Genomic DNA, 27,144 nt, shown 5'->3' on the forward strand with positions numbered 1-27,144 from the left:
AGAGGAGAATTGGCAGAAGGGTTGATTTTTTGTTTCTGACCACCCCACATTACATAAAAAGTTTGGCATGCAACACATTCCACAGGAGCATCATCAGCAAAGCACACAGACATAAGTCAGGAATATTTTTTGAGAGAATAGCACATAAAATAAGACAGGCACAGAGTAAAGGGTAATGAGAAATTGACCATTGTTCTGAAGTATCTGCTTGGGAACTATATAAATCCTCTTTATTGATCCATGCATTACAATGACAATTCCTACTAAAAAATTCAAGATATTTATAGTATCATATAACTTCTTTAAGCTTATTGCATATTTTTACAAAACAAGACCTTAAAGTCCTTTTTCTTAACTCTCAAGAAGAATTAATCTTGCAGGGAACTACATATTTTATTTCTAATCTTCGCCTTTTGTGGTTTTGATTCTGATGCCTTTCTTCACTCACACTTAGTAATATGTTCAGTATTAGTGTGAGAGAGCAAAAAAGTCATACTCTGGTCCCCTGATGAGACAGAACAACACTTTCTGATAAACCTGAACTCATTTAGGCTACATCTAAATAGACAGTCCCAGGAATGCATCCAAGGCTCAGTATCCTACCTCCATATGCAGTCCTTTCTCAAACACTGTTTTTTATGGAAAAACATTCCAGACTCACAGGGGCAAGGAAGCCACTACAAATTTTGGGCTTATTTAGAACTTGTACCAGCAGGGGAGAAGATCTTAGGAGGTCTCCTCCAAAAAAATTTTTTCTATGACTCTATGGAAAACATGAAAATGCTCTCTGGCATCATGTTTCTGTGGTACTTGCTGCTTGCTAGACAGCTGTGCAGTGTGGATGCTCATTCCTGGCTCAATCAGTGCTGCCCACAGTGTGTGTATCACACTGAAAGATTAACTGGCAGTCAAAATCAGGCTTAAACCTGTGACTTCAAGAAAAACTTTGAGTTATCTAGCTCTTAGCATCAATACTAACATCATCAGGATCATTGTAGTTCTCTCCCTAATACATCTACAAATTAGTGGTGATGGGGAAATCCATCTGCCCTGGAAAATGGTCTCTAAAGAAAAAAAAATATTACTATGTTCCGTTGTTGCTGTGAAATTATACTGACTTGGAAGAAAAGAATTTCTTTATCTAATGCTGTTTCTCTGAAATTGATCAGTAAGGATGGTTCCTTTTTTAAAAAAGAAAATGACCTCACATGTCTTTCCTTCCATTTGCAATAGGCAAAAGAGCTGCATAAATATCATCAAATCAAAGAGTTGAAATACTGCAAGAACAACAAGAAATACTGTGAGATGTTTGATTGTCTTTCATCTTTGGGTGAAAGGCAATCCGAAATATGAAATTCTATTGAAGGCATAGTGAGATGATCAGACATATATTATTGCTCAGATCATGTGACTCTGATGATGATTCCTTTTATAACAAGAAAAAAATAAAGTTGCTTGTGTTGCAGGTAAGAGCAGTGAAGAAAATAACCTGTGTATATGTATAAGTTTTCTAATAGTTATCTCACCAGAATAGAAATGCTTGAGAACTGTATAAGATGGACAATTAATCCTGTTTATAAAGACTGATTGTCAGTGTGTTGAATGTCCATGTTTGCAGAATCTTTTTCAAAATTTTGATAATTTATTTGTCATTCTCTCCCATGCTCCACACACATACTCTCTCTCATATTTATAATATGTTTGGGAGAAAGAAATGCTGGGTTTTTACTCTCATTTATACTGCTTTCTGCTCTGCTACTCATCCCAGAAATCACTACATTCCCAATCTGATTTGGGGTTTACTGCATACACACTAAAAACAATTATACTCAGACTCAGATTGCAACACAGTGATTGGATTATAAGTGACACCTTATGTTTTAGCTGCTCATTCACTTTCAACTCTTGTACATTATTTGAATTCTCACCAGCTGACTGGTACAATTTTGAACATTTTGAGCTTACACTGCACTACAGAATTGTAAAGCCATTGGGTACAGGCATGAAAGTTGCAATGATGTATGAGACTGCCAACATAATGGCAATAGCCTGCAAGTTTGAAGCTTATTCTCTATGTTTGTGTCCTCAGAGAAAATCACTGCAGTGCTGAGGGCCATATTTTGTGGGTTTAAGTGTTAATTAAGTGGCGTATAGGTCTCACTCTAGTTCCTTGCACAGGGGAAGCTTTTACCCTTTGAGCTAGTTGAACTATTCGCAGCAGTATTTTTTTTTTTTCAGCTGTACCCCTTTTTCATCATCAGTCCTGTACAACTCCTAGAAACTTGTTTGAATGTTTTACATAAAACATCAAGTGCTATGAATACAAACAACATTCTATAAGCACTTCCAAATACTCATAATTTAAATTTCAGCTTTCAAGGAAAAATGTTTAGATTCCTAGGACAAATATAAAAATGATTGCTACACACTTACCTGATCAGGTATGAGATGAGATCAGGATTGTATTACATCTGACTTAGTACCTCAGTTTGTTTCTCACTGATTTTTTTGTGTTTCACCTTCCACCTAAAAGCAATCAGAAACAAATGCCAAAACAGAAATAGGCAAATTAGCCCTTCTCAGTCTACAGCTCTCACACCTGGTGCAGATGACACTTCCCAGGACTAAGCGGTTCATTACACCTTTACTCAGTAGTGCATTCCTTACAGAAATCTCTACAATAACATACCACCCTGTATGGAGCCCTACACACTTCCTCCTCTACCTTAGGCTACTATATAACAAAAGGGTTTCTTACTTTCCACCCAGAGTTTTTGTGGCTAGGTCCGCTCTCTGAAATGTTTATTCAGCCTACTGTTTTCTAGTCTCATGTGAAAACAAAAAATTAGGATGAGGAAGTATTTAACAACATAACACTAAAACATGGAGCACAATCTGTGTCTTCCCAACAACTTTTCTTACACCCTGTAAACCTCCTGTTTGCTCTGAAGTTCTCACATTTTTTACCTGTGATGAATTCCAACAACTGAATGTATCCAAGCTCTCCATGAGGACGACAGCTCCCATAATTCCTTGTTGAAAACTAAATTGATATCAGGCCATCAAGTTTCATGATCCACATGAAAGGACCCCTTGCACCAATAATGTGTGTTCTCTTAATAGAAATAATTTTCCTATGACTGTCAGCATTTGTATTTGTTTCCACAAAATAGTCCTGTCCTGGTTTTGGCTGCAATAGGTTTAATTTTCCTTCTAGTAGCTGGTATACTGTTATGTTTTGGATTTAGTATGAGAAGAATGTTGATAACACATTGATGTTTTCAGCTGTTGCTAAGTAATGTTTAGTCTAAAGTCAAGGGATTTTCAGCTTCTCATGCCCAGCCAGCAAGAAGGCTGCAGGGGCACAAGAAGTTGGGAGGGGACACAGCCAGGGCAGCTGACCCAAACTGGCCAAAGGGGTATTCCATACCATGGGATGTCATGTCTAGTATATAAACTGGGGCGGAGTTGGCTGGGGTGGGCAGATCACTGCTCAGGGGCTAGCTGGCCATCAGTCAGTGAGTAATTGCTTTGTGCATCACTTGTTTTGCATATTCCAAACCTTTTATTATTATTATTGTCATTGCATTATTGTTATTATTATCACTATTAGCTTCTTCCTTTCTGTTCTATTAAACTGTTCTTATCTCAACCCATAAGTTTTCCTTCCCCCCCCCCCCCCCAATTCCCTCCCCCATCCCACTGGGTATGGGGGGAAGTGAGTGAGGGGCTGTGTGGTGCTTAGTTGCTGGCTGGGGTTAAATTCCACGACAATTCCACAAAGCACACTGAAAATACTACGGAAATAAAATGCTGTAGCCACTGCGCAGGTTTTCATGAGGAGAAACAATAGATTTCAGTTTGCAAAGGAGTTGTATGTATATTGGTACTTATAACCACGCTTCTATGAAGTAGGAGGAACCCAAGAATGTTCAGGAGCGGAGACATGGTTTTCAATGTAAAATGTAACTTTCTATCAAAAAAACTGACCTGAACTCTCATTATATCATCTCCTGAGCAGAGAATAAGGATTTTATCTGTGTACTCTGTTCCAGAATGTGAACATTTGGTGTAGCATTTCTTGGGGCTAAATCCAGCCCCCTTTGTCATGCAAAACTAGCTAGCAGACATTGTTTTCAGTGCAAGTACCTCTTGGGATTATTAGAATCCATGTAAGGAAATGAAAATTAAAACTAGACTGAATAATTCTGAAAATTTAGGAAAAGATATCTGTGGGTTTTTTTTTAATGTCTGTCTTTTTTCTTTCTATTCTCAACTAGAAATTGGTTAATTGGTTTGTGATAACAAAACTCTTCACATCATTATGTGCTCATTTAACCATCATGATAACGTAAGGGGAAGTAAATTCTCAAAATTAATGGATTCTGTTTGTGTCATATTAGGGTTGCAAAAAAACCCAACTCGCCTAACTCTTTCATGCATCTTTAAGTGATAAAATATATTCAGAAACAGAAACTGTGGAAAAACTTGAAAAGCAGTTATTAAGGCAATCACAGGTTCTTAAGATAATACTTTTCTTCCCTATCTGATATTAAAGCACACTGCCTGAAAGGAAAGGGTTCTTACTAGAGCCTGAGTCAAAAAGCTCTCAAACAAACTGCCACGTGGACAAGACCAGACACAATGCTGGATTTAATTAATTAATTAAACAAGCCAAAAGCAATCATGAGGATGGGACAGAAAGAAGAGAGTAATATAGTCTTCTGCTCTAGTCAGATATTAGGCTGGGTCTACACAATCATGGGCTGAAAATTTCCTGTTTGTTTTGTAAATTATAAAAAAGAACCAGTAAACATTATGACAGTCTAAATAAAGCCCCTTTATCATCAACTGTTACTTTTCTTTAAGGAAGAAATATATACAATAAAATAAATGGCTGCAGTTTCATGTGAACTAAGAGGGTTGGAAAATATCCATTAAAAACCTACAGCATTTGATGATTCATACGTGACCTTTGTCTGCAAGGATTAATTGTATCTGCTGCTCTGTTTTGCAATGACATTTTACCTAACAATACCTTGCCTTTATTTGGTATAACAGGTTATACTGGGTTGCTACAGCTTGAACCAGTGTCATGGTTTAACCCCAGCCAGCAACCAAGCAGCACACAGCCGCTTGCTCACTCCCCCCCACTGATGGGATGGGGGAGAGAATCAGAAGAGTAAAGGTGAGAAAACTCTCGGGTTGAGATACAGTCTAACAGGTAAAGCAAAAGCTGTGCACACAAGCAAAGCAAACCAAGGAATTCATTCCCCACTTCCCACGGGCAGGCAGTGTTCAGCCATCTCCAGGACAGCAGGGCTCCATCACGCCTAACGGTGACTTGGGAAGACAAACGCCATCACTCCCAACGTCCCCCCTTCCTCCTTCTTCCCCCAGCTTTATGTGCTGAGCATGACGTCATATGGTCTGGGACGTCCCTTGGGTCAGTCGGGGTCAGCTGTCCCGGCTGTGTCCCCTCCCAACTCCTTGTGGCCCCCCAGCCTCCTCGCTGGTGGGGTGGGCTGAGAAGCAGAAAAGGCCTTGACTCTGGGTAATGACAGCTCAGCAGTAATGACAACATCTCTGAACAATCAACACTGTTTTCAGCACAAATCCAAATCATAGCCCCATACCAGATACTGTGAAGAAAATTAACTCAATCCCAGCCAAAACCAGCACAAACAGGAGACCTGAAACTGCAGAAATTGAAAGGAAGGCAGTGCTGACTGGAAGACTGTAAAAGCTGCCTTAATACAAAGACTATAAAGCTATATCTACCCCTCTGTAGATGACAGGCTCTTGGCCACCTTCACGACTTTGCCATGGAACTTACCTGGCAGGAGGCTGGGATAACCACCTGCCTCAGGTAACCTACAAAATAACCATGTGGTTGATAGTTGCAACAAGACTCCTTGGTTGTGTAAAGGAGGGAGGTCATCTATATCGCTGAAGTAATCTGTTACCTCTATGTCCACTTGCCTGTATCTCACAGCTGAGACACTGGACCAGGACTTTGAATTCAGCTCTGGATTCTACTTGTGCATGGTCTTCTGAGTACAAAAACCTACTCTTTACTTGTCCGCATGATTAAGTCATGACATACTTTTTTTTTAATAAAATATAGGAAATTTATTCCTCAACAGTGTTTAAGGAGACAGAGGTATTCCTTTGCATGTAAAACTCATACCGACTGCATCTGAATACGGGTATACCAGTGTATTTGAAAATGAGTCCAAAAGTGGTCACATCTGTGGCTGGAAATGTGGGACTGCTGGAGTTTATTTTAAAGGTGATTCAACTGATTTTGCATGGCTTCAAATTATATAAATCATATTTCAGTTAAAAAAAAGTGCACATCTTTTATTTTCATATTAATTGCTAAAACTGCCAGCTTGTGAAATTCAGCAGAATGAATTGTGTCAATGCTGCCATCAGTGAAAGTTCCATTAAAAAAGAAAGAAATGACAAAAAAGACCTGCCACCTCCCCCCCCAATATCGGACCTGTTTTATAATTCAAAAAACAAGCTGTTTTGAAGAGCAGGGAATTGACTTTTTTGCTGTTAAAAAAATATTTTTAAGGTAAATAATTAAGGCTAGACAACACAAAGACCCAAGTAAGATAGAAAATGAGGACCCATTCCAGAATCATCCATCCTTTTACCATCAGTTATCTATGCTACTGCCTTCTGTCATACTGGCTGTTTATTCCAAACTTCACAAATCAGAACCTTTCCACATCAGTAAAGAAAGAAATCTGTATGTTCATAAGCACCATGGAATTAGTCTGTATATAGGTAAGTAAGTACCACGGAATAGCTGGCCTGTGTTCATTTGATGAATAGGAATTTGAGATGCCAGTATCGGTCTTTTAAGTAGTTCATTGGGAATGCACAGAAAAAGAACAGTTCTGTTTTGTATACATTGAGGAGGATCTTTCCCTGGATATATGTAGCATGATGAGAACTCCCTAGAGGAACATCTGCAAGATTTTTATTTGAGAAGACTTTGAGGAGAGGGTACTACTGCCTTCATACCATAAATGCTTTCTCCATTCATGTAATGAAACAGGTAACCTCTACTCATCCCTTCTATCTGCCTGTCATCATCACACAAATTCATTCAAGCAAGCATCTGAAATAGTGGAAGGAGAAGAAAGGGAATTTTGTAAGTTATTACATAACCCCTCTGAACAGAAGGCTGAAATTTTCATTTTGTTCATTTTGCTAGTTTAATTTTTGCAAGTGTGGGGGGGGGGAAGAGGAGAATAAAGAAGGAATAATTATGTTGCAATGCTAATGAGCACATTTACAAGGCTTTGCTAGAAATTCTGTGCTTCGGCTTCCTTTTATTAGCCATTTTGGAAGATGTCTTAGTTGCAGTTGCACAAAAAGCATTGTCAGGGCTTTTATATTTTCTCATTTAGAATACTATGACATTATTTGGAGAGGGACTAGTTCTGCAGCACCTAAGCCAGTATCAGTATTGTACAATATAGCAGCTAGACTAATTTTGCAGTGTGATTACAAAACCCATCACAGTGAATTATACAGCAAGTTAAATTGGTTTCCACCTTCTGCAAAGCCAGTACATTATCTTGCACAAATAGTGTACAAATGTAGAAATAATACAAGTTCAACTCATCTGAACGATAGACTACAGAAAGCTTCCACTGCTCGCTCCATAAATACTCTCTATCTGCTGCTAATGATACCTGCTACATTCTGAAAGCAAACTTTAATAATGGTGAATACTCCCACGTTTTTTTTCCCTTTACTAAGCTTTAATTTACTAGGACATCCTGCAACTGCTAAAAACTTTCCAAATCTGAAAAATAATTTTTTTAGTAACCTCTTTTCACTTCTCTTGATCAGAAATACTTGTGAATGTATTCCATGCTACTGGAAATTCTATTAATTAAAAAGCACCGTCATTGGCTTTAGATTTTTCAGTGTAATTTAAAATACAGAAACAGTCCTTTGGTATAAGTAACCAGACTGTTCACTGTTAGTCTTCCTGTGATAGGTTTTTGTATTGCTTCTAGTCATGCTTTTTATTTTATTTTTTTTTTACGCAGCAGTTGAACTTATTCAAGTAACAATACAGTCCTCTGACTACATCTGAAAAGTAAGCCACTTGCATACAGTTGTTTGTTGTAGTTTTGGTTTGGTTTTAAACACAAATAAGATAATAAGAGAGAAGGAAGAGAGCACTATGTGGTCTTAATGAACTTACTTCCTAACATTATGTTCACAGTATTACAGCTCAGGATAGGTGAACTGGTGGAGTGAGAGGCAGGGAAAAGGTGAGAAACAGTCAGGTAGCTCAATTAAGACTGAAATTATATCCCGAGAAAATCAGATACAGAAACAGACTACCTGCCAAGGTTTCCTACAGCTGGACAGACCTTGGAGAAGCCCCCTAAGCCCATTTATCCATTTCTAGAATTCAGTGACCATGCAGGCTGTTAAAAAAATTTGCCACACACATATGTAGGTACGTGCAACTGCATGGATATAGTGTAGTTGATTTATTTTTCTGTGTATATTAAAATCAGCAGCTACATCTCTAGCAGAGCTGTACAAATAAAGTTATTTTGAACATACTATTTTGCAGACATTCTGTCTGTTCTCCAGACTGAGAATTGTTACTGCTGTGCTGCAACATAGTTGATGGTATTTGGAGTTGCCATTGTGTTAAATGTTTCTCCTGTGATCAGCAACTGCTCATTTAAATGAAAATCTTCAGCCATTTTCCCTCCTGTATATTTCACAGGCATTTCAAATTCATCATAGACAAAAAGGTATAAATGATACCGGGTGAAAAATGTATTGTGACTAAATGAGCTTTCCATGATTTGATTTCAAGGTCACAGCACACAAATAGCATATGCTTTCAGTTACTGTAAAGGACAGAACCTGTTGAACACCTTTAGTCATCTGAGTTGTAATTAGTAAACAGGTACACACATTCACTTCACAGTACTTGCATATTGAAATGACGGAGCTGAATTTTGTGTCTGGACAATGTCCAGGCCAAAAATTTAGAATTCCAGCTTTTATGTGTGGGATGATTTACACTAGTAGTTCTGACAAATGAGCATGAGACATAGCTAGGTGAAGGCAAGCTAGAACCAATGGGACTTTAAGGTGCGTGGCACTTGTAAAAGATTTTGAGAATTTAATTCTCAAATTTATCAGTATTAGTAATTCTAATTTAATGCATTTTCCTTGTCACTTACAAGTCAATTGCTAATTAAATGTTGTTGTAAAAGACGAATTACCATTTTACATGCTTAAAAAGAATGTCACTAATATGTCTAAATCTAGATGTGAAATGTAGAATGATACGATTCTAATCCCCCTAAATACCATTGTTATCCAAAACAATTTTATACTGCATTAATTTCATTGTCAAAAAAGGAGCAAGTACTGGAAAACTGAATGATCAATTACTCTAATATGTATTGATATAAATTTTATATTCAAATTACACAGAATTTGTGTGCAGAATGAATAATTTCCCTTTGGTGGGGTAGCAATGACTTCAAAAATTGCACATTGCTACTGACAGATCACAAATTCATTAATTTTTTTGTCCCCTTTGCATTGTAGATATTCATGTTTAAAACCTGTATAAATGCACAATTTATGGCTATACCCACCAGCAGTAGCTACCATCTCTTTTTGACTGACAGTGATGAGATTTCTGTCATGCTTTGCCTCTCCTACAGTGCCAGTGATAGGATTTTTTTTTCCTGGAAATCTTATTACTGAATGCGCTGTCGTGGTCTCAGATGGAACTTTCGATCAAAAAGGCAATCAGAAGGTTATCCATTTGTGAGTTTTCCTACAAAAGAGCTTTGCAAAACTCTACAGTATATACAATAACTCACAGTCAGAGCTACTTGCCCTAAACACTTATGTGACTATAGACAATAATGTGATCCATATCTCACAGCACCTTTCTTTGCTCCCAGGATTGGGATGTAGACTAGAAATTAGCTCAGTCCAAGTTTTGAATCAGACTTTTCCATTTACACTAGTATTAGATTTGGCATGGCAATTCAGAACACCCTGGCACTTGGTACAAGTGATTAGTAAGAATGCATTTGGCTGTTATTAGTCTGTTACATAAATATGTTTGATTTCATTGAAATCTTGATGACTGCTTCTTTTCTATCTTTAGATGACTTCACTGTTTATTTTATAGTACTACCAAAATTGTTAGAAAAAGTTATTCAGAGGCATTTTTAAAAATGTAACTTAAATGAATTGGATAATTCATTAATTTCAATAAAATCTTTATAATACATATATGTGTTATTAGCATATTAGTTGTCCACAATCTACAGTCATTAAAACCAGCTATGCCACAGCTAAAGCAAAGTAAATGTTTCCATTTTGAAATACAGGCAAAATTGGGGGTGACGCATTAAGACATTTTTGTTTGCAGAACAAACATTACTGAGGAGCTTAAAGAGAGGAGATTGTTTTTACTAGCAATACTTTAACAACAAAAGTGTGAGGTTGTTTTTCAGCATGGCGCAGTGAATTAGACACACATAACTCCTGTGGTCACAGGCTGCTGCATATCTAATTCTGCAAACACTGTCAAAAACTGCTTCAAATATTATCCTTTTTTATTTTGACTGTATTCAACTAATAAATAAATTGTTTTGAAGGAACTACATTCCTCAACAAACTATGAAGTTATTCAAGCAGATTCCTTTCTGCAGTGTACAGGTAAAACTGAAAGAAAAGCAATAACAAGAAAAGTATTTATAAAAATATATTTCACAAAGTAGGAAACAATACAGGAGTTTCTCTGAATACAATACATGGAGTAAATAAACAAACAATAATATAGCTTCAAAACAAAGTAGAAAATTAAAATGATTTGCATGTAATACGTAGTTTTACTATACAATTGCTACTTCTAAATGGCAAGTTTGCATTACAAATTGAGTATGCTTGCAGCTTCTAGTATTGTTCTTTCTCTGTGTGCAAGAGCCCTGGTGCATCACTATGAATATTATAGAAAAGAAATGCTAATAACATAAGCAGTAAAATTATGTACACACTGGTTCCTGCTCTAATACAGTGGAGAACTATAAGCATGTTTTTTACTGTACTGTGTTATGTGTGGATTTCTAAAAGTCTATAGTTTAAATATTCACATGAACCAGTTTACTTCCAGCTGTTTGTGCTTGTATTAAAAACACCAGGTACTAGATTTATGAAGAAGATATAAAACTGTCAAAAGTTTTCTCTGGGAAAGTTTTATTCCTGCCAGCATTCTCTTAAAATTCAGCTACTGCAAATGGATAGGTTACTGCTTTAACCTGCAACAATTTGTCATTTTTCTTTTCAAAATGTACATGTATTAAACATTCATTATATATAGAAAAAAAATCTAACGGATATAATTTAGTTTTCTTCATAATCTTACTCTATAGATTATCAGTCTTAATAAATAAAAGCAGTAATGGACATCAATAAAATATTTATTTCAAAGATTAAACAAATAAATTCGATCTTTAGCAATAAAATCAGCAATTCTTTCATATATGTAAGTCCATCCCCTTTCACAGTTTTTTCTTTCCTTTCAGAAGACGAAGCACAGGATTGATCCTTCTTCTAGAAAAAGATCCTTTTGTATAGCAAGGTTTTGTAGCCCTGCATCTGAATCTCTGCACATTAGTAGGATTTATTACCCATCACTGGAATGGATTAAGAACATGTGAATATTTTAAGGCTTGACACAATATTTAAAGATGATATTCAGTCTGTGGTTACGTGGCCAACAATTACTGTATGTACAATGTATGGTCACTGCACAGTAGAAGCCAGTAAGAATTTACAATGCTATTTCTATTCAGCATTGCTAAGAAGACCAAGATATTGCTTTTAACATTTCTGTGGCGGGATCTTTGTTGGCAATGCAGAAACAAACCATTAGCTTTACACATACTGGCAGGAGCTACTGTTCAACAGCAAAAGCCCTGCGAGTCCATTTTCTAAGAAAGCACCAATTTCTTTTTGTTCTTTTCAATTCACTGAAGATAATCAAAGATCCAAATCTCCATCTTCAGAGTGGTCAAGTGAATATCAAATATCCAAAGACTTCTAGACACTCCACATACTTTACTTCACACTCCACAAGACTTAACCTCCTAACATATACTTTTTTTTTTTTTGGTTCAACATTACAATGTAGTTGATTTTATAGATGACTGGCGCTAAACTTGCCTCTAAAACAAAAAGCCACATTAGTTTTAACTAACAGCAGTGGCCCTAGAATATTACATGATCATTAAGTCAACAGTGAAAAAGTTTGTAATCCACTGTCAAGTTTCTTTGTCACTTTCTCCAACTGAGTAAAGTTCTCCAAGTCTTTTAAAGCGAGGACCCCACTCACTGAGGTAGTCAAAATTCTGATCTGAGTCTGATGTAGAGGACTCCAACGAGCTAAGGGAACCAGCCACTGACCCTCTTCCTTCATAGCCATAAATCTGGATAGAGTCGTACGGTGGAGCTGTGGGATCATTATCAGCTTCATGAAGCCTTACATTAATAAATTCATCAACATCAACACCATTAGGAACAGGTGCAAGACCCTGCCTGGGCATAAATTGAAGATCAGGCTTAATATCTTTACGAGGCAAAAATCCATTAATTCCGTCTGGATTTTGCAAAGTTGCAATATCAAAAGCTTCTGTATCTTCTTCTCCACCTCCTTCATCATCATAGCGAATAATATTTTCCCTCACATCTTCATCATCTTTGATGATTAGAGGCTCATTCTTATGTCTTCGTAGTGTTACAAACAGCACCACAATGACTGCAAAGAAAGCATGACAGGCTGATTAGGTAAAAAATTTCCAATCAAAGCACTACATGATAAGTGCAGTTGTAGAAGGCAATAGGTTGCATTTTGTGAAAATAAAGTAATAAGGGTAGTGAAAAGCTGAAAGACCTGTAACTTCAACCCCATTCAAGTGATGAAAATTTCATCAGAAGCTCTGCTTAGTCCTCTAGTTTTCTATTATCAGCTCATATTTATACCTGAAGCTCAATACATAAGCAATAAGATTTTGCATACTTCCATTTTTGAGCCTCGAATTTAGACAACTTTTCCCTTTGAAAAAGTTACAAACCTAGCTGAAGTCAAGCTATCACCATCCACTGAACATTAGTCTGTAACGATCTACATTATGGATGGAGTTTTCCAAAACTAGAGGGTGTTTTTCTGAAACATAGCCCCGACGACAGAAGGAAATTGGTGTCTTTTTTGTTTTACATGTTGCAACAGACTCACACTATATAATTGAAAGGAGAATGAGACAGTAAGGGAGAAAGAAAGAGCTTAGATACATCAGTTTCAGAATCATGGACAGATGTATAAAAAGCTATAAATTGGTTACATTTGTTTTTGCAGCTTAATGCTGAAATGTCAGTTATTGATGTAAATCTTAGTTACAAAGTGAAGCTGCAAAGTGCAGCTTTTCCTTCACTGTTCTCTTCTTCACTTGCTTGATGTCATATACAAAATTTGTATGTTTTATTAAAATATAGAGTGCTTCTTATCTTGTAAAACTGTGAAGTCTCTTATGCCATTACAATCCGGAATAAACTCATAGAAGTCTTAGAAGATACAACAAATCCATTTTCTATCATGTGCAGCATATACTGTGTTCACCTTGCTGCTTAACATACTTGATTTGATTTTCATTTTCATATTCCGTACCTGTTTATTATGCAACTTGTCTGTAAGACTACTTCAAATTGGGAATTTGCTTAATATGCTTTTCTGCAGTTCTTAGTACAGTGGGGATGCAGTCCTGACAGGTCTCTCAGTACTGCCGCACATTACATTGTATTAGATTGTCTGTCCTTCTATGTAACTTCTTTGCTTACTTACAGCCACCCAGGAATCAGAAAAATTTTGAACACCAGGCTGTGCAATGAATACATACCTAGCAGCAAAATGATGCATGCTAATATTGCAATTAGGGCTCCCATACTGAGTCCGATGGGAAGTACGTATGCTTCAACGTTACAGGACTGGACAATGCCATCACTGCTGCAACCACAGACTCGAATAGTGAGAGTACTAGTGCTGCTCATGGGAGGATTTCCACTATCGCTTATTATGATTGGCAGTAGGTATACTTCTTGCTTCTGCCGGCTGAATCCACTATGCTTTGCCAATATGCTGAGAGTATTATCTGGAAAAGGGAAAATTTGCATTGCTTCACCACACAGAGTAACTGCTAAAACCACAGCTTTTTCTTAAGGCATGAAGAAAACCTCTGTACAAACACATATGCACTTTATTATACTCATAATACCGGCAGCAAGTGACACTGAAAAGTAAATTTATCTGCCCATTTTACTTTCTCCTGCAAAATTAAAAATACCTCAGCATAAGTTGCATCCTTAATCCTTTTTGTTTTAACCTTTCAAAGGAGAAAAAAAAATATGTGGGGCTCAATTTCCACCTCTGTCTTTGAGACAAATCCCACTCAGAAGTGTCGCTTCTGTAGTCAGTTATTCAGAACTCCAGAGACTTTTACAGTTATGTTACGCAGTGACTTCTTGTGCTCCAGAAATCTGTACCGATACAGCCTGTTCCTTCCTATAAGCCTGGTACAGTCCTCTGTCCAAGCTGGAGGAAAGGATTGATATGCTGAGTCCTAGCATTCCTGCCCTTTACAGATATGCAAAAGAGGTAAGGCACCTGCTTCAGGAAGAAATGAGAAAAAGAAGCTGCTCCTGTTGGTGACAGCTTCAGATCCCTTCCATCTTTCTGACACACTCACTGCTACTCTGCCTGGTTCAGAAAATTCTAATAAGCCAGAATCAGAGAATAAAACAAAGTAAAAAAGGAAGAGTGCTATAAAGAGACAAACAGAAGAGGGCAGAAAAAAATGAGAGGAATGAGGCAGGATGGAGGAAATAAAATGCCCATTTCTGTCAATCAGTGAAGCTATGCTGAGTCTAAGAAACTACCTGGTACCAGTAATGGTATTATCAATTCAAGTTCAAAAGATATAAGATAAAGTAAAAGATAAGCAAGATATTTGGGACATTTAGCTGAACTATTTAAGTGTAAAAGAAGTTGTACTGGCTGAATAGTTAGTACTACATAAGAAGAGATGCAAGACAAGGAGGGAAGAGAATATCAATTCCTTTTTCACAGGCTTTGGTTTTTTTTGTTAAAAACTACTGTGTTAGACTAAAGTTGAATTTGTTATGCCCAGAAAGAAACTGGTAAACAGAAGTAGTCAATAGGAAAAGCAAAATGAAATGACCGAATCGTTTTGCCAATGGATGTCAGGAACTCAATTTTGCCTTGGGAATATTTAGCAACAAATTCCTTCCCCTTCTTTGCTCTGTCCTAAAATAAATATACCTTGGTGTTGCTGGAGATGTGACTCCGGAGTGAAGAACAATGACTCTCTAACTGATGTTTTAGTTGGCTCCTAGTACTTGAAAATAAATCCTAGCAGCTGATTAGCAATAAACTCAATTTATCTGATTTGCTTTCTCCTCTCTGTGGACATTCCCGTTACCTGTAGCTGACAAAACAGCAGGAATCTCCTCCAGGAACAACCTCCAGGGCTGCTGCATGAATTAACTTGGCAGCAGGTGCTCAGCAGGAGAGGGGACAATCACTTCCCACTCATCTTTCCAATTAACCCACTGATCCTTCATTATAGCGCTGATCAGGTTATTTATTTATTCATGTTACTTTTAGCAAAACAAGGAAAATTACATGCAGAACCCCCCCCCCCCTCTGTTAATAAAGCACTGAGGTAACCTGCCAGAGGCAAAGAGACACTGAGTCTTTTCCTCCAGTCAGTGAGGTATATTCAGGAGGTCCTTGACATTCTCAATCAAAATAAGCCTCCCTGAATTCTGTACCCTTCTATGTGGGGAAGGCATTGAAGAAGTTCATTGAAATGCCAGAATCCTATTAAATGTCATTTCACTGATGATGTACCAACTACACGGGATGGACTAGGAGCTATGTTCTGTCCTGCAGGCTTAAGGAATAGTGTAAAATAAGTGATCTTAATAGTTGTGTTAACTCATCAAAAATTTTTGCGTCAGTGTAAGGTCAGAGTAACACAGCTCCAGGAACACATAACTACAATTTAGATCTGGAGCTCATTTTTACCTTTTTTTAAACATAAAACAATCAGTCATTTAGATCACCAGATGACTCTCAGTTTCTGAAGCTTACAAGCAGATTTGTGAAACAACCATGAAAGAGACTCTTATGGGAATATCTCCCTCACAGCCAAATCAAAGAATTACAATGCAGAAGGTCTACACAACATGTCCAGTGTGATTTCTAGACAAAAGTAGTTTGAATAACCACAACCGAGGATATGCTTACAGCCAGGCCAAGTGCTTCCTGCAGACTCCCAACTGTTCTCAAGACCCCCTGGTCTTTTTTGAGGTTCTTGGATGAAAGATTTTGAGAAAAAAAAACATAATAATTTTAATACAAAGCTGCTTTTGGATTTGCTGGACATGAGTGACTTTAATGGCATTGACATCAATCTGGATGTGAAATTAGCAGGCAGGACTCAACTTCTTCAACTTCTACTTTGTACAAGAATGCATGTTGCAAGTTTAAGTCAGACAATAAAATGACAGAACGAAAGTAAAAAACAGAAGCAGTCAGCTTACATGCAAGTGTCATTTCCTCTGTACACATTATTGCAATTCTTTCATTCCCTTGCGGTCTCTTTAATATTTTGAGATCAGTGGACTTCACTGCTGTGTAACCTTCCACCTACATAGCTCTTTTTCTGTCTTTCTTTTTCTATCCCTTTTATAATATTCTCAGAAAGATCAAATCATTAATGGTATTAAGGACTTTGTGGTAGAAATTGTTATCTATGCTGGATATGTTACTTACATGAAGAAAGAATTTTAATTGGAAACTTTACAGCTGGAAACAGTAGAATGACAGAAATGTATGTTTCTTCATGTTTATCAGAGCTATCTTTTTCTGTATATTTTTTAGTTTAAAACAGATTCTCTATAATAGAGTCCTCTGGCACAAGTAGAAAAACAGCAAGAGTATCCTTACTGTGACACTCCCTGCTTTTTTTGATAATGAAAAGACAAGGACAGCTCATTCATTTCCTTTCTCAGTTCATAAATGGCACTTATGCTCACAGAAAAACTTGAAATAACTGAGTAATTAAGTTATTATCATAAAGGTTTCAGTGGAATCTACCAAAGTACAGGCAGAAAAAACAAAACGTACGACATTCAAAGAAATGTTAGCTATATAATATTTAGTGGTCATCTGCAAATGCACTAGAAGAGAACATTCAAGAGAATGCTAAAATAGCATTTCAGCTCTTTGCGTAACTATTAATTCATGTACGCACCACCTGTAATACTTACTATTCAGTACTGGAGACCTTACAATGTTAAATACAGATTTTCAAAAGATCTGTAGTAATACTGGTATTTTTGTTTTTCTTCAAAATTTAAACCTAGTAACAAAGAAATAGTGGAATATATCTCAATCCCCATTTTAGAGACCAGGAACTAATAAATTTGTCCAAAGACACAGAGGTCTCTCAAAAAGTCTCTCTATACACTCCATGAGCTATAAGCCATACCTCAATCATTATTCTTTTGCATATTTTATCAAAAGTACATATCTATGAAATGACTTACAAATAACACATATTTAGATTGGTAGTATCACACTGCAGAAACAAGACCAATGAATGCAGCCCCAACAAGTCACTATTCATAGTCCCACAGGCGATACCTCTCTGTTAACTCAACTGTTTTGAAATCTTTTTTTATTCTCATTATTACAAAAAGCAGTGGGGAAGAATATTCATGACCTGCTTTCTGATCTAGCACAAAAACCAGAAGCAGCAACTCAAAGCATACCCTCATCAATGTTCACCTTGTAAAAGAACACTATTCATAAGATGGGCCCTGAGCTGAAAACCTGATTTGTGTGTTTCAGACTAGGCATAAGGACAAGTTAGAAGCCTCAGTTTCTTGCTTCCAAAAGAATGCCATTAAAATGCTTTGAGAGATACACCCATGTTTATGTAAGACAGTTATTTTTGTTTCTGCCTTGGGCTGTAACACTTTTTAAAGGGACACCTGATTAAAAGGGAACAAGTTTGAGTTTGCATGTTATAAATTTGCCAATCATTAGTAGATGAAAATTTGTTCATTAGTATAACAATGTTGTGTCATGATTAAACTTAGTATTTTCAGCATGGATGTATTTATGCACACAAAATACATTTTTATAAGAACTCATATATGTATATATGTTAATATATATACACAGCTGTGTCCTGTAATATTTTACACATGTACTAGATCTTCCTTGATGACTGTTTTAGACAAAATCCTGTTGAACAGCAGTTTACAAGAAAGATGACCCTTTGCCTAATCTATATGGTAAAGGCATAAATGTTCTACTCAAGTAGAAGGCTTATAAAATAATCTGAAAATAAAAAGAGGCCATTTTTATAGTATATTTTGTCTGATTTATGATAGCCAAACCATATGGGTACTGAAGCATTTACAGGTATTTCAAACTGACCTGCTTTTCATGAATGTCAAAAATTTGTGATGTCTTCAAAAAAGCGGATTGATGACTGCTATCAAATTTGATAGCAGACATCAGGTTCAAAAGAAAAGTTTTTGTGCTATAAAAATTCAGCTGACTGATCAAACTGTCTCTCCTGCACCATAGTAAGTCACATGCCATATTGACATATGTAACGGCAATTCACAAAACATTCCTATGACACATTAGCAAACAGCTGAATGAATTTTTATTTTTCTGGAGACCTGGACTTTCCAGAATCCCTTAAAACACCAATAAGAACACAGGAAAAAAAGTATTTCATGGGAGAAAATGTACTGATGTGGAGAAGAATTGGAAAATGTCACGTATTTTGTATCCTTGAGTATTTTTTTCTTTATCAATTGGCCTAAATAATAACAGCTTATACCAAATTGAACTGCTGGATCAACTAATGAATAAAAAAACTAAACACATTTCCAGGTCATGCATTCCTTTGCAGAAATAAAAAATGCTGCTGGGAATTTTGAATCATAAGCAAAGTAATATTTAATCATGTATAAGAATACAGCACTCTGATATGTTAAAATGTCTTGGAAAGGGGAATAATCATGTTAATACTACTGTGATGCAGAACTTGTAGTAAATAAATTCTTGACAGAATAAAAAAACCCCAGACAAATTAACAGCAAAGTGATGGAATGAGCATCTCCTCCTACCTTTTTCCTTTAAAAAATGTGAACTTTAGATAAAAGTCCATATAATTTCTAGTTCCATTCCTTTGGAAAAGTCTGAACTTTAGATAATTGTCTCTTAAGTATTCTAAAACTTTCCTTTGACCTTTAGTCCAGCAGAGCCATAATCAAACATATCTATATGGTCACTTGCAGTCTAGCAGCAACTCTTATATTTTGTACCTTGGTTTGTTAACCCATTGAAGGAAGGGTAGAAAATCCCTGCTGATGAACTAATGATGTAGTTTGATTCTGAAGCAATACTAGTTTTACTATTAATGGGATAGAGAAATAATTAGGACATAGGACCTCTCTCTCTTTTTAATTTACAGACACCTATGGCAAGTCAAACCAGGAAACTTCGGGTTCTGGGTCTGTTTAAGCTACACAGTTACCACAGTTGTCTGAAATGTACCCAACACACCTGATTTTAATCTCACCTGCTCTGATGTTATGCTGATTTACCTCTTCTGAATCCCCTGGTGCCACTCATGATTGACACTCCCATAATCTGAAGGAAATTCAGGCCAGTGAAGATGTAAGATAGGCTAAAACAGTACCGGCTTTTGCCTCTCATTTTTCTCTTCTGTATTCAACAAGCCTGCCACAAACTTGTTTACTAATAATCACATTGCTTTGACATGCTTTACTTTATTCGGATCACATCACTACGTGGCATGTGCAGTGAATGTTACATCTGTAAAGTGTAAGAATTAATGCAGGTTGCCAAGCTCCAGTTTAGAAAGAGAGATGAAATGGCTGTCAAATGTGCTTAGCATTAAAAATACATTATTAACACAGCAATTTGCATAGACTGATGGATCATTTTTGAAATCTACATATTCTAGTTAATTCTATTATCCTGTTATTTTAACCAAAAAGTTTCAGAAAGTAATGCTGTGGTTTAGAATGCTTTGATAAAATAATGGTGATATTTTGCATTTGAACCAAGAACTTTCCATTACTGTGTTACCCGATTCCAACAAAATGTTGCAAAGATAAATAAAAAAGCCAAAATATCCCAAGGCTTTGCCATCTGTATTTCTCTTTAGGGATAATGGATTCATATTCTTTCTATGAATGCATACTTAAAAGTGCAGTCTAGGAGGTGAAACTAATGAAAGATAGGTACCTAAGCCCCTTAGGTCACTGTGAGATTTACAGTTTTACGGCTTACATTGATTTGGGGTTCTCTTATGTGTAAAGCTAAATCTCAAGCAGATTCAATGAAATTTATAGTACTTTTGGTAAGTGATGGAAAAGTTCTAGGAATTCCATCCTATGTTCTTCGCCTTCCTCACTTCACACACATCCTTCAATTCTTACTTCAGTGACTTACTTCTAGGGTCCGGAAAGGCTCAGAGTCTTCACGACTATGAAGACAATCACAGATGTTTGAAGTGAATCTTTCTTTCTAGAATGCCAACTATGAATACCATATTAAGAAAAAGAAAACTTATGCAGGAACATTTTGGTTTTTAAATGTGATATGTTCCTGGCATTTAAGTGAGTTTCACACTAAGCAACTTAACATCCACTTCTCGGTGCCATGATGATTGTCTTTTCTGTTCCAATACTGTATGGAACATACACATGCACACAGTAATTTAAAACAATTTACCAGTAGGTCATATAACAGTCCTTTAAAACTAAATCTGGAATCAGACATGTCAACCATATTGAAGTTTTGTTACAACAGTTAGAGAGCCAAATTCAAGTCATACCAGTGTATTTCTATTACGCTATTACTTTTTTTATAATGTTCACTTTGAAATACAGTGGCAGAAAGCAACCACCAGACTATAAAAAAAAACAACCAGCATTTATTGGAAGGCGGCCTATTTGTACTGGTGTAATAAAGGTCTTGTCAGCACTTCCATTACAAAATGCCAATTTTCAGGGGTTTATAACTCTGACACAACAACTTGCTATGAGAAGAAATTTAGAATGTGTACTCTCTGCCAGAGAGCATTGAAAGTTAAATACAACTTACGTTGGCTGAAACATTTTAAGTCAGAAAATAAATTAAAAAAAAAAAAATTGACTTAATATTTTCTTGAGCTGGTGCCACTTAAGAAAAAAATGTGGCTTTGATTTTAAAAAGTGCCAGATCCTGCAGTTCTTACATACACAGAACTCCCTTTAACTTCACTGAGAATAATTTCCGTGAGAGAACTGAAAGGAGTGCCATTATATATTTTTGTAAATGTCATCAAGAGTTATATTAACTTTTTATAATTTGAAAGCCTGAAATGCTATGGTATAAGATTGCTCCTGGGCACACAGTCAGTATGATAATGACTTTTTCAAGGCATTCTCATATGCAGATTACATATAACAATAACAATTTGTTATCACGAGGCCATTAATGGCAGTAATTTATACCTCTGTCTTACACACAAAGTATACACATAATGTCTTACTATATGCATACCTCACAGTGAGGATATCTCCCCTATGGTGGAGACTAATGGTCATTTGAAATGCAAGGAACAGCAAAACGCATCCACAGAAGGAATTTCAGTAAGTGGAAAAAACAATTACCTGTCTATAGAGTGGAAGAGATTGCCTAAAGTTTTCAAATGAAATGTTCCAGATACTGTTAGGAGCCTTTCTGCATGCCATGTAAATATTTCAGAGAGAAGGCTTAGCATAGCCAGAAGTTCCAAACTAACATACACAGATTACTGAGAATCAAAGCAGGTCTACAGAAACACACGTGCATATGTATTTAAATTTCAAGACTAGGACATACTGTAAGACCCTAACTTTTCCATATATACTGTGTGTCACAACACATAACTTGGAAAGAAGAAGGAGTCAGGGAAAGATGTCAACATTTTAATCTGGCCTCACTGCTGTAGAGATATTACAAAGGCAATGTTTATATTGGTAAATATCTGCAAACTATAGCATCAGTTCATAAGATGTTCTAGAGTTTTCATAGAATCACAGAATGGCTGAGGGTGGAAGGGACCTCTGGAGGTCATCTGGTCTACCCCCTGCTCAGGCACAGCTACCTAGAGCCCAGGACCACGTCCAGGCAGCTTTTGAATATCTCCAAGGATGGAGATTCTGTAAACAGTAAAACATTCGTTAGTCACAATTGAAATATGTGTGTGACAAAACAGAAGACATTTATTCATTCTCTTCGTATCAAGCTGGGAAGTTACAAGGTACAAATATATAATGCATCTCTATGCTAAGAGGACAACTTGCATATCACAGTGAAATTATTCCCTGTTGTTTTCTAATTCATGAGGAGGAGTCAGACAAAGTACAAATGAAATGTATAGGCAGAAACTGCAATAAAAATATGAAGCGGAATCAAGTAAAAGTATTACAAGCGACAAGGCAATTCTACTCACAAAGGAGAATAGATATTAATATGCCCAAAACCCCTCCATGATCATGAAAGAAAACTTAAACAGTCAAAAAGGAGAGCAGAAAAAACCAACAGATACTTTGAGAAAGATACATGTTTCCTAAGCAGGAAAAAGAAAGTAAAAAAAGATTAAGAAAAACAATTTTAGTCTAGAAAAAGCCAAGTTCTTTATGCAAAGTTTTAAAGCAAGTGATTCTGCTAGACAGACTGCATTAGAACTCTAAAGTTTTTAGCAAATACACCTTTTGATCTTGCATGTTAGCAGAAGACTACCACAAAATAAGAGAAAGTTGATTTGTTATAAAAAATTATTTTTCTCATTTAAAAACAGAAAACAGTAGTACAAAAACAGAAGCTGTAATGTTGTGGGATAGATAAAGATGATATAGAAGGAGACATACGGTGTAGAATTGAGTCTAAACTGCCTTTCTCTATATTTAGTATTCCAGCTTGTATCAAAGATACAACAATGCTTTAGCTACAACTGTCATTAAACTGGGCTCCACCATTTCCTTCCCTGAGCTGCAGAATAACTTCTACATGTTTTCAAACTGGGAGTTTCAGAAGACCCTAAAGAGACACCAGAATGCACTCTTGAAAATCTGTCTTTACCAGTCTATAGGGAGCTGCTAATAGGTGCCATTAATGTCATATGTGAGTATCAGATGAATGTTTTAAAAGAACATCAGCAGTGTATGCATGGCACAATGACAGACACAGTGATTAAATGACTTGTCCAAAATCATAGAGGAAACCTGTAACCAAGCTAGACAAAACTCTTCTGAACTCCTAAACAGTTCTTTAACCAAAAAAAATCACTCCTGTAGAGTGCTCTTAGATAATGAGGGCTTAATCTTTATTGGGGTGAACACTGTATAATTTACAAAGGGTCATATTTAATGGATTAAAATCTTATAGAAAGTGACATGACAGAGTTAAGCAAGGTTAGGGACTGACAGGTTGAAAAAGGTTAAATGAAACTTTTTTATCTTATTTCTTATAACCTAGACTTTAACTTTAATTTTAGGTTAGATCGAATGAAAGCTTCCTAACAAAACCAAAAAGTTCTACGTGTTGTCATGAAAGCAATGTGCAACTTATGTAATTTATTACATTATAGAAACTAAAGAGAAGAAAAAAGTCAATGTTCATTTCAAGATAGTCCAACATTCTACAGAATACAGCAGAGTACTTTCATCAATATTCAGTGATTATTTTTGATGCTCCTTTTAATTTTTATGACTGCAATACCTAACTCCATTCAAAACTCCACGGATAAGACTTTATTCCTGACTTATCTCTTATTATAGAATCAGATATATGAAGAAAAATTACTATATTGTTACAGTTATTGCTCAAAAATGTACATAGCCCTTAGCCTATAACAAAAGTGAAGTTTACTTACTTGAGCCCACAATGAGTCTAGGCCAAGCTGGGATGATCTGAGTTTGCTATCTTAATATAGGCAGAGAGCTACCACTGCTTAGCTGATTCACTGTAATCTAACTATGCATCTGTCCATGTTACCTTCGAAGACCCCACTAGCTCTCCCTCTTCAACACCATCAAGCAGACATCTGGTCCTTTTCTTGAAGTTCTTCTATTTATCTCTCCCTAGCAAGCTGGCTTATTATCTCACTTCAAACAGGGGCCCATCTTCACTCCCTCTATAATCAGCACTGATTACCAAGTATGCACATCCTATCATTTTAGGATATGCAAACTCTCTCCCCAGGTCAACTTACGCGTTTCATTTATTTTCTGCCTTTGGCTCAGTATCTAAGATCTTTGCATTCAGTAAAATCATGTACTCTACCTCTTTTCTGGCCTTTGAATGGGTTGCCTTCTAGGCATATTTATTATATAAATATTAAATACTAATAATTACATAAATATATGACTAATTACTGGGTGTTTGCCAAATAGAATACATCCTAATTAGATAGAATTAAATGAAGACCAACAAAGTGACTCATTTTACAACAAGGCCACCCATGCAAATTACAAAAACAGAAGTTGATGGGAAAATATTGTAAGTGGTACAAAAAAAATCCCAACCAACAGAAGAAAAGCTTTGTCTCCCTTATTCTTTAAAGCTTGACATGAGAAGCTCTGGTCAAAATGATTAAAACTTTCAGATTTCCTTCAGTTTGTCACTGCTATGTTTGCTTTTGCCAGAGAAATATAGCCCATTCTTGAATAGTCACCTCCTTAAAAGGAGTAAGGAGGAAATGAAAGGATATGGAATAAATGTGACCACACCAGACAGGTTCAGGAGAATGTATAGACACAGAGCTTACATAATAATCACTGTAATGGTCACCTTGTAGGAAGAATGACTGTGATTCCAGTAATAAAAAATAATTCCTCTACACCACTTGTGTAATTGGTTCAAAATAAGATGCAAATTGGAACATGCTCTTTGTCTTTTTAATTCACATTATAATGTTAGTTGTGCAATAGTTTATCAGCCAAGCCTTGAGGCTAAGTGTGAAAAATTAACACCTTCTATTTTAATGCAGGAACCATGTGCAAATAGTCCGTATACTTCACATCTGTTATAATGACAAAAGGAAATTTTTAGTAATCAAAGGAAAATTTAACAGCTAATATGTGATGATTCCTGCTTATATTGCTTTCATTTTTAGCCTGTTTAGATTCTTCCTCTACTAGAAGAGTGTTGTGGTTATTTTAATCTTTACTACACCTGAGACTTTAAAATGGGACTCCTATCTAGTTTTTCATTAATTGACATAAGAAAGGTACAATTAGAGCAACTAATGGATGGTTATTCCCCCTCAGCAGCCTGTATTTAGAACATGATAAAACAAAGAAACATTCCATAATGAGAGCAATCAATAAATTTACAAGGTGCAAAAAAGGAAGAAAAATGGTCTTGTGCCATAATTACCAGTTAGGTACTTAGAAAATCCAAATATTCAAAACAAATCAAAACGCAACAATGAGGTGAAAACGGAGGGGGACTTCTTAAGATGCAATATGTCTCTGTCAGGTAATATATTGAGGTGGAGAAGGGATAGAGCCCTTACCAGAACCTTCAGCTCTAGGACATCATTCCTCCTACTCAGTGAATTAAACCCATTTACAAGAAATCAAACATAGTGCATTATCCATGAACAGTTCCACTACAGGAATTGTTTCTTGCAAAAAACTTGGAGGAATTAGATCCGCCCATGAAACCAGGAGTTGTACTTTGGCAGAAATCTCTTAACATATTTTCAGAAGATAGTTGATTAAAAATCTGTAAACTTATCTCCAAATATTCTATATTCACTTAGTTACAAATACTACTATGAAATAGTTTTAAAGTCCTGGAATTTAATTATCATGGGTGCTGTTAGCTTTCAAGGAGTTACGTTTTTAAAGCACTTGGGGAATTTTTGAAAATTAAAGGGCTGTTGGAGCAATGTTTCATTGGAAGACAAATTCCAGAGAGATGGTACTGCGGATCTTACTGTCTTCCTGACAGCACTTAGTTGAGAAGTTTTGTACTCATTAAGGACAACGCCTTTCTGTCTGCTAAGCAGTTCAGTTTTGAGACCCTGATTTAATATTTATTTTCCCCATTATGTGTCTGAAATTAAGTCACACTGAAGATTCAATTTGTACTTATCTCTGTTATTTCTTTCTTCCATGTTCCATATTATTACTGAAATAGATTTATGTTCATGTTAATTTGCTGACCGAATTATTTTCCTCTTCTGTTGTGTTTTCATAACCTTTTATCCCTTACTTAGTTTTTTTAAAGTCATGGGAGTGTTGCTCACTTTTCTTTAGTTTTATTATGAAATTAAAGAAATAAACTGGAAAAAGAGAGATAAGTATGTTACACTATCTGAGCATGATGAAACTCCAACAGCAGGAAAATTCACAGCTGTCCAATCCATCTCCTCATCCTGAGTAAGCATTGTTGTACATATGGTGCACAACACTGACCTCAGATCTTTTTCACTCAGATTGCATCTGGTTCTTAATTAGTTTGATTTATAAAATGAAACATAATTGACGCCTTGGCAACATTATGTTGCTAGCAGCACAAATAATAAATTAAGAATGAGTGAAGTAAAAGTCTCTTTGGTCATGTATGCATAATGGCATGCTGCATATATACAGTATTATCCTGTATTTCATCACTCACATTTTACGTTGTTTTGGGCTGGGTCATGTTTACATAAATGTCCTGAAATAGCTATGTAATTGTGATTGAGTCATACCATTAAAAAAAAAAAAAAAAGGCGCTCTCTGCAAGGCTGTGATGCTGTGGAAATTAGTCTTATTTTCCAATATGCATATACGACTCTTCTGTAGTTGTCTGAGAGTTTGTATTTGCGAGGCTTGGAAAGAAGTTGTCATCACAGAGCTAAACTAAAACAAGACTGAAAGGTTAAACAGCATTTGGAACAGGAGTGC

At 36.2% G+C, this 27,144-nt stretch overlaps 1 protein-coding gene across 4 annotated transcripts in view; it reads right to left on the bottom strand.

Annotated features, from left to right (window-relative positions):
* Window positions 1–10,777: 10,777 nt before the first annotated feature.
* The window catches only part of CDH8 (cadherin 8), a 150,701-nt gene continuing 134,334 nt past the window's right edge, over window positions 10,778–27,144 (bottom strand). For 3 of the 4 annotated variants that reach the window (XM_069793414.1, XM_069793412.1, XM_069793415.1), the window contains 2 exons: window positions 13,980–14,231; window positions 10,778–12,844 (listed from right to left, as the gene is read on the bottom strand). In XM_069793414.1, the coding sequence (XP_069649515.1) occupies window positions 12,351–12,844; window positions 13,980–14,231 (746 nt within the window). In that variant the 3' untranslated portion in view covers window positions 10,778–12,350. Of the gene's footprint in view, window positions 12,845–13,979; window positions 14,232–27,144 lie in introns of those variants that run through there. The other variant, XR_011326478.1, reaches the window with a different exon arrangement.

The sequence above is a fragment of the Haliaeetus albicilla genome, chromosome 10 (assembly GCF_947461875.1).
Source record: "Haliaeetus albicilla chromosome 10, bHalAlb1.1, whole genome shotgun sequence".
In the NCBI taxonomy this organism is placed as follows: Eukaryota; Metazoa; Chordata; class Aves; order Accipitriformes; family Accipitridae; genus Haliaeetus; species Haliaeetus albicilla.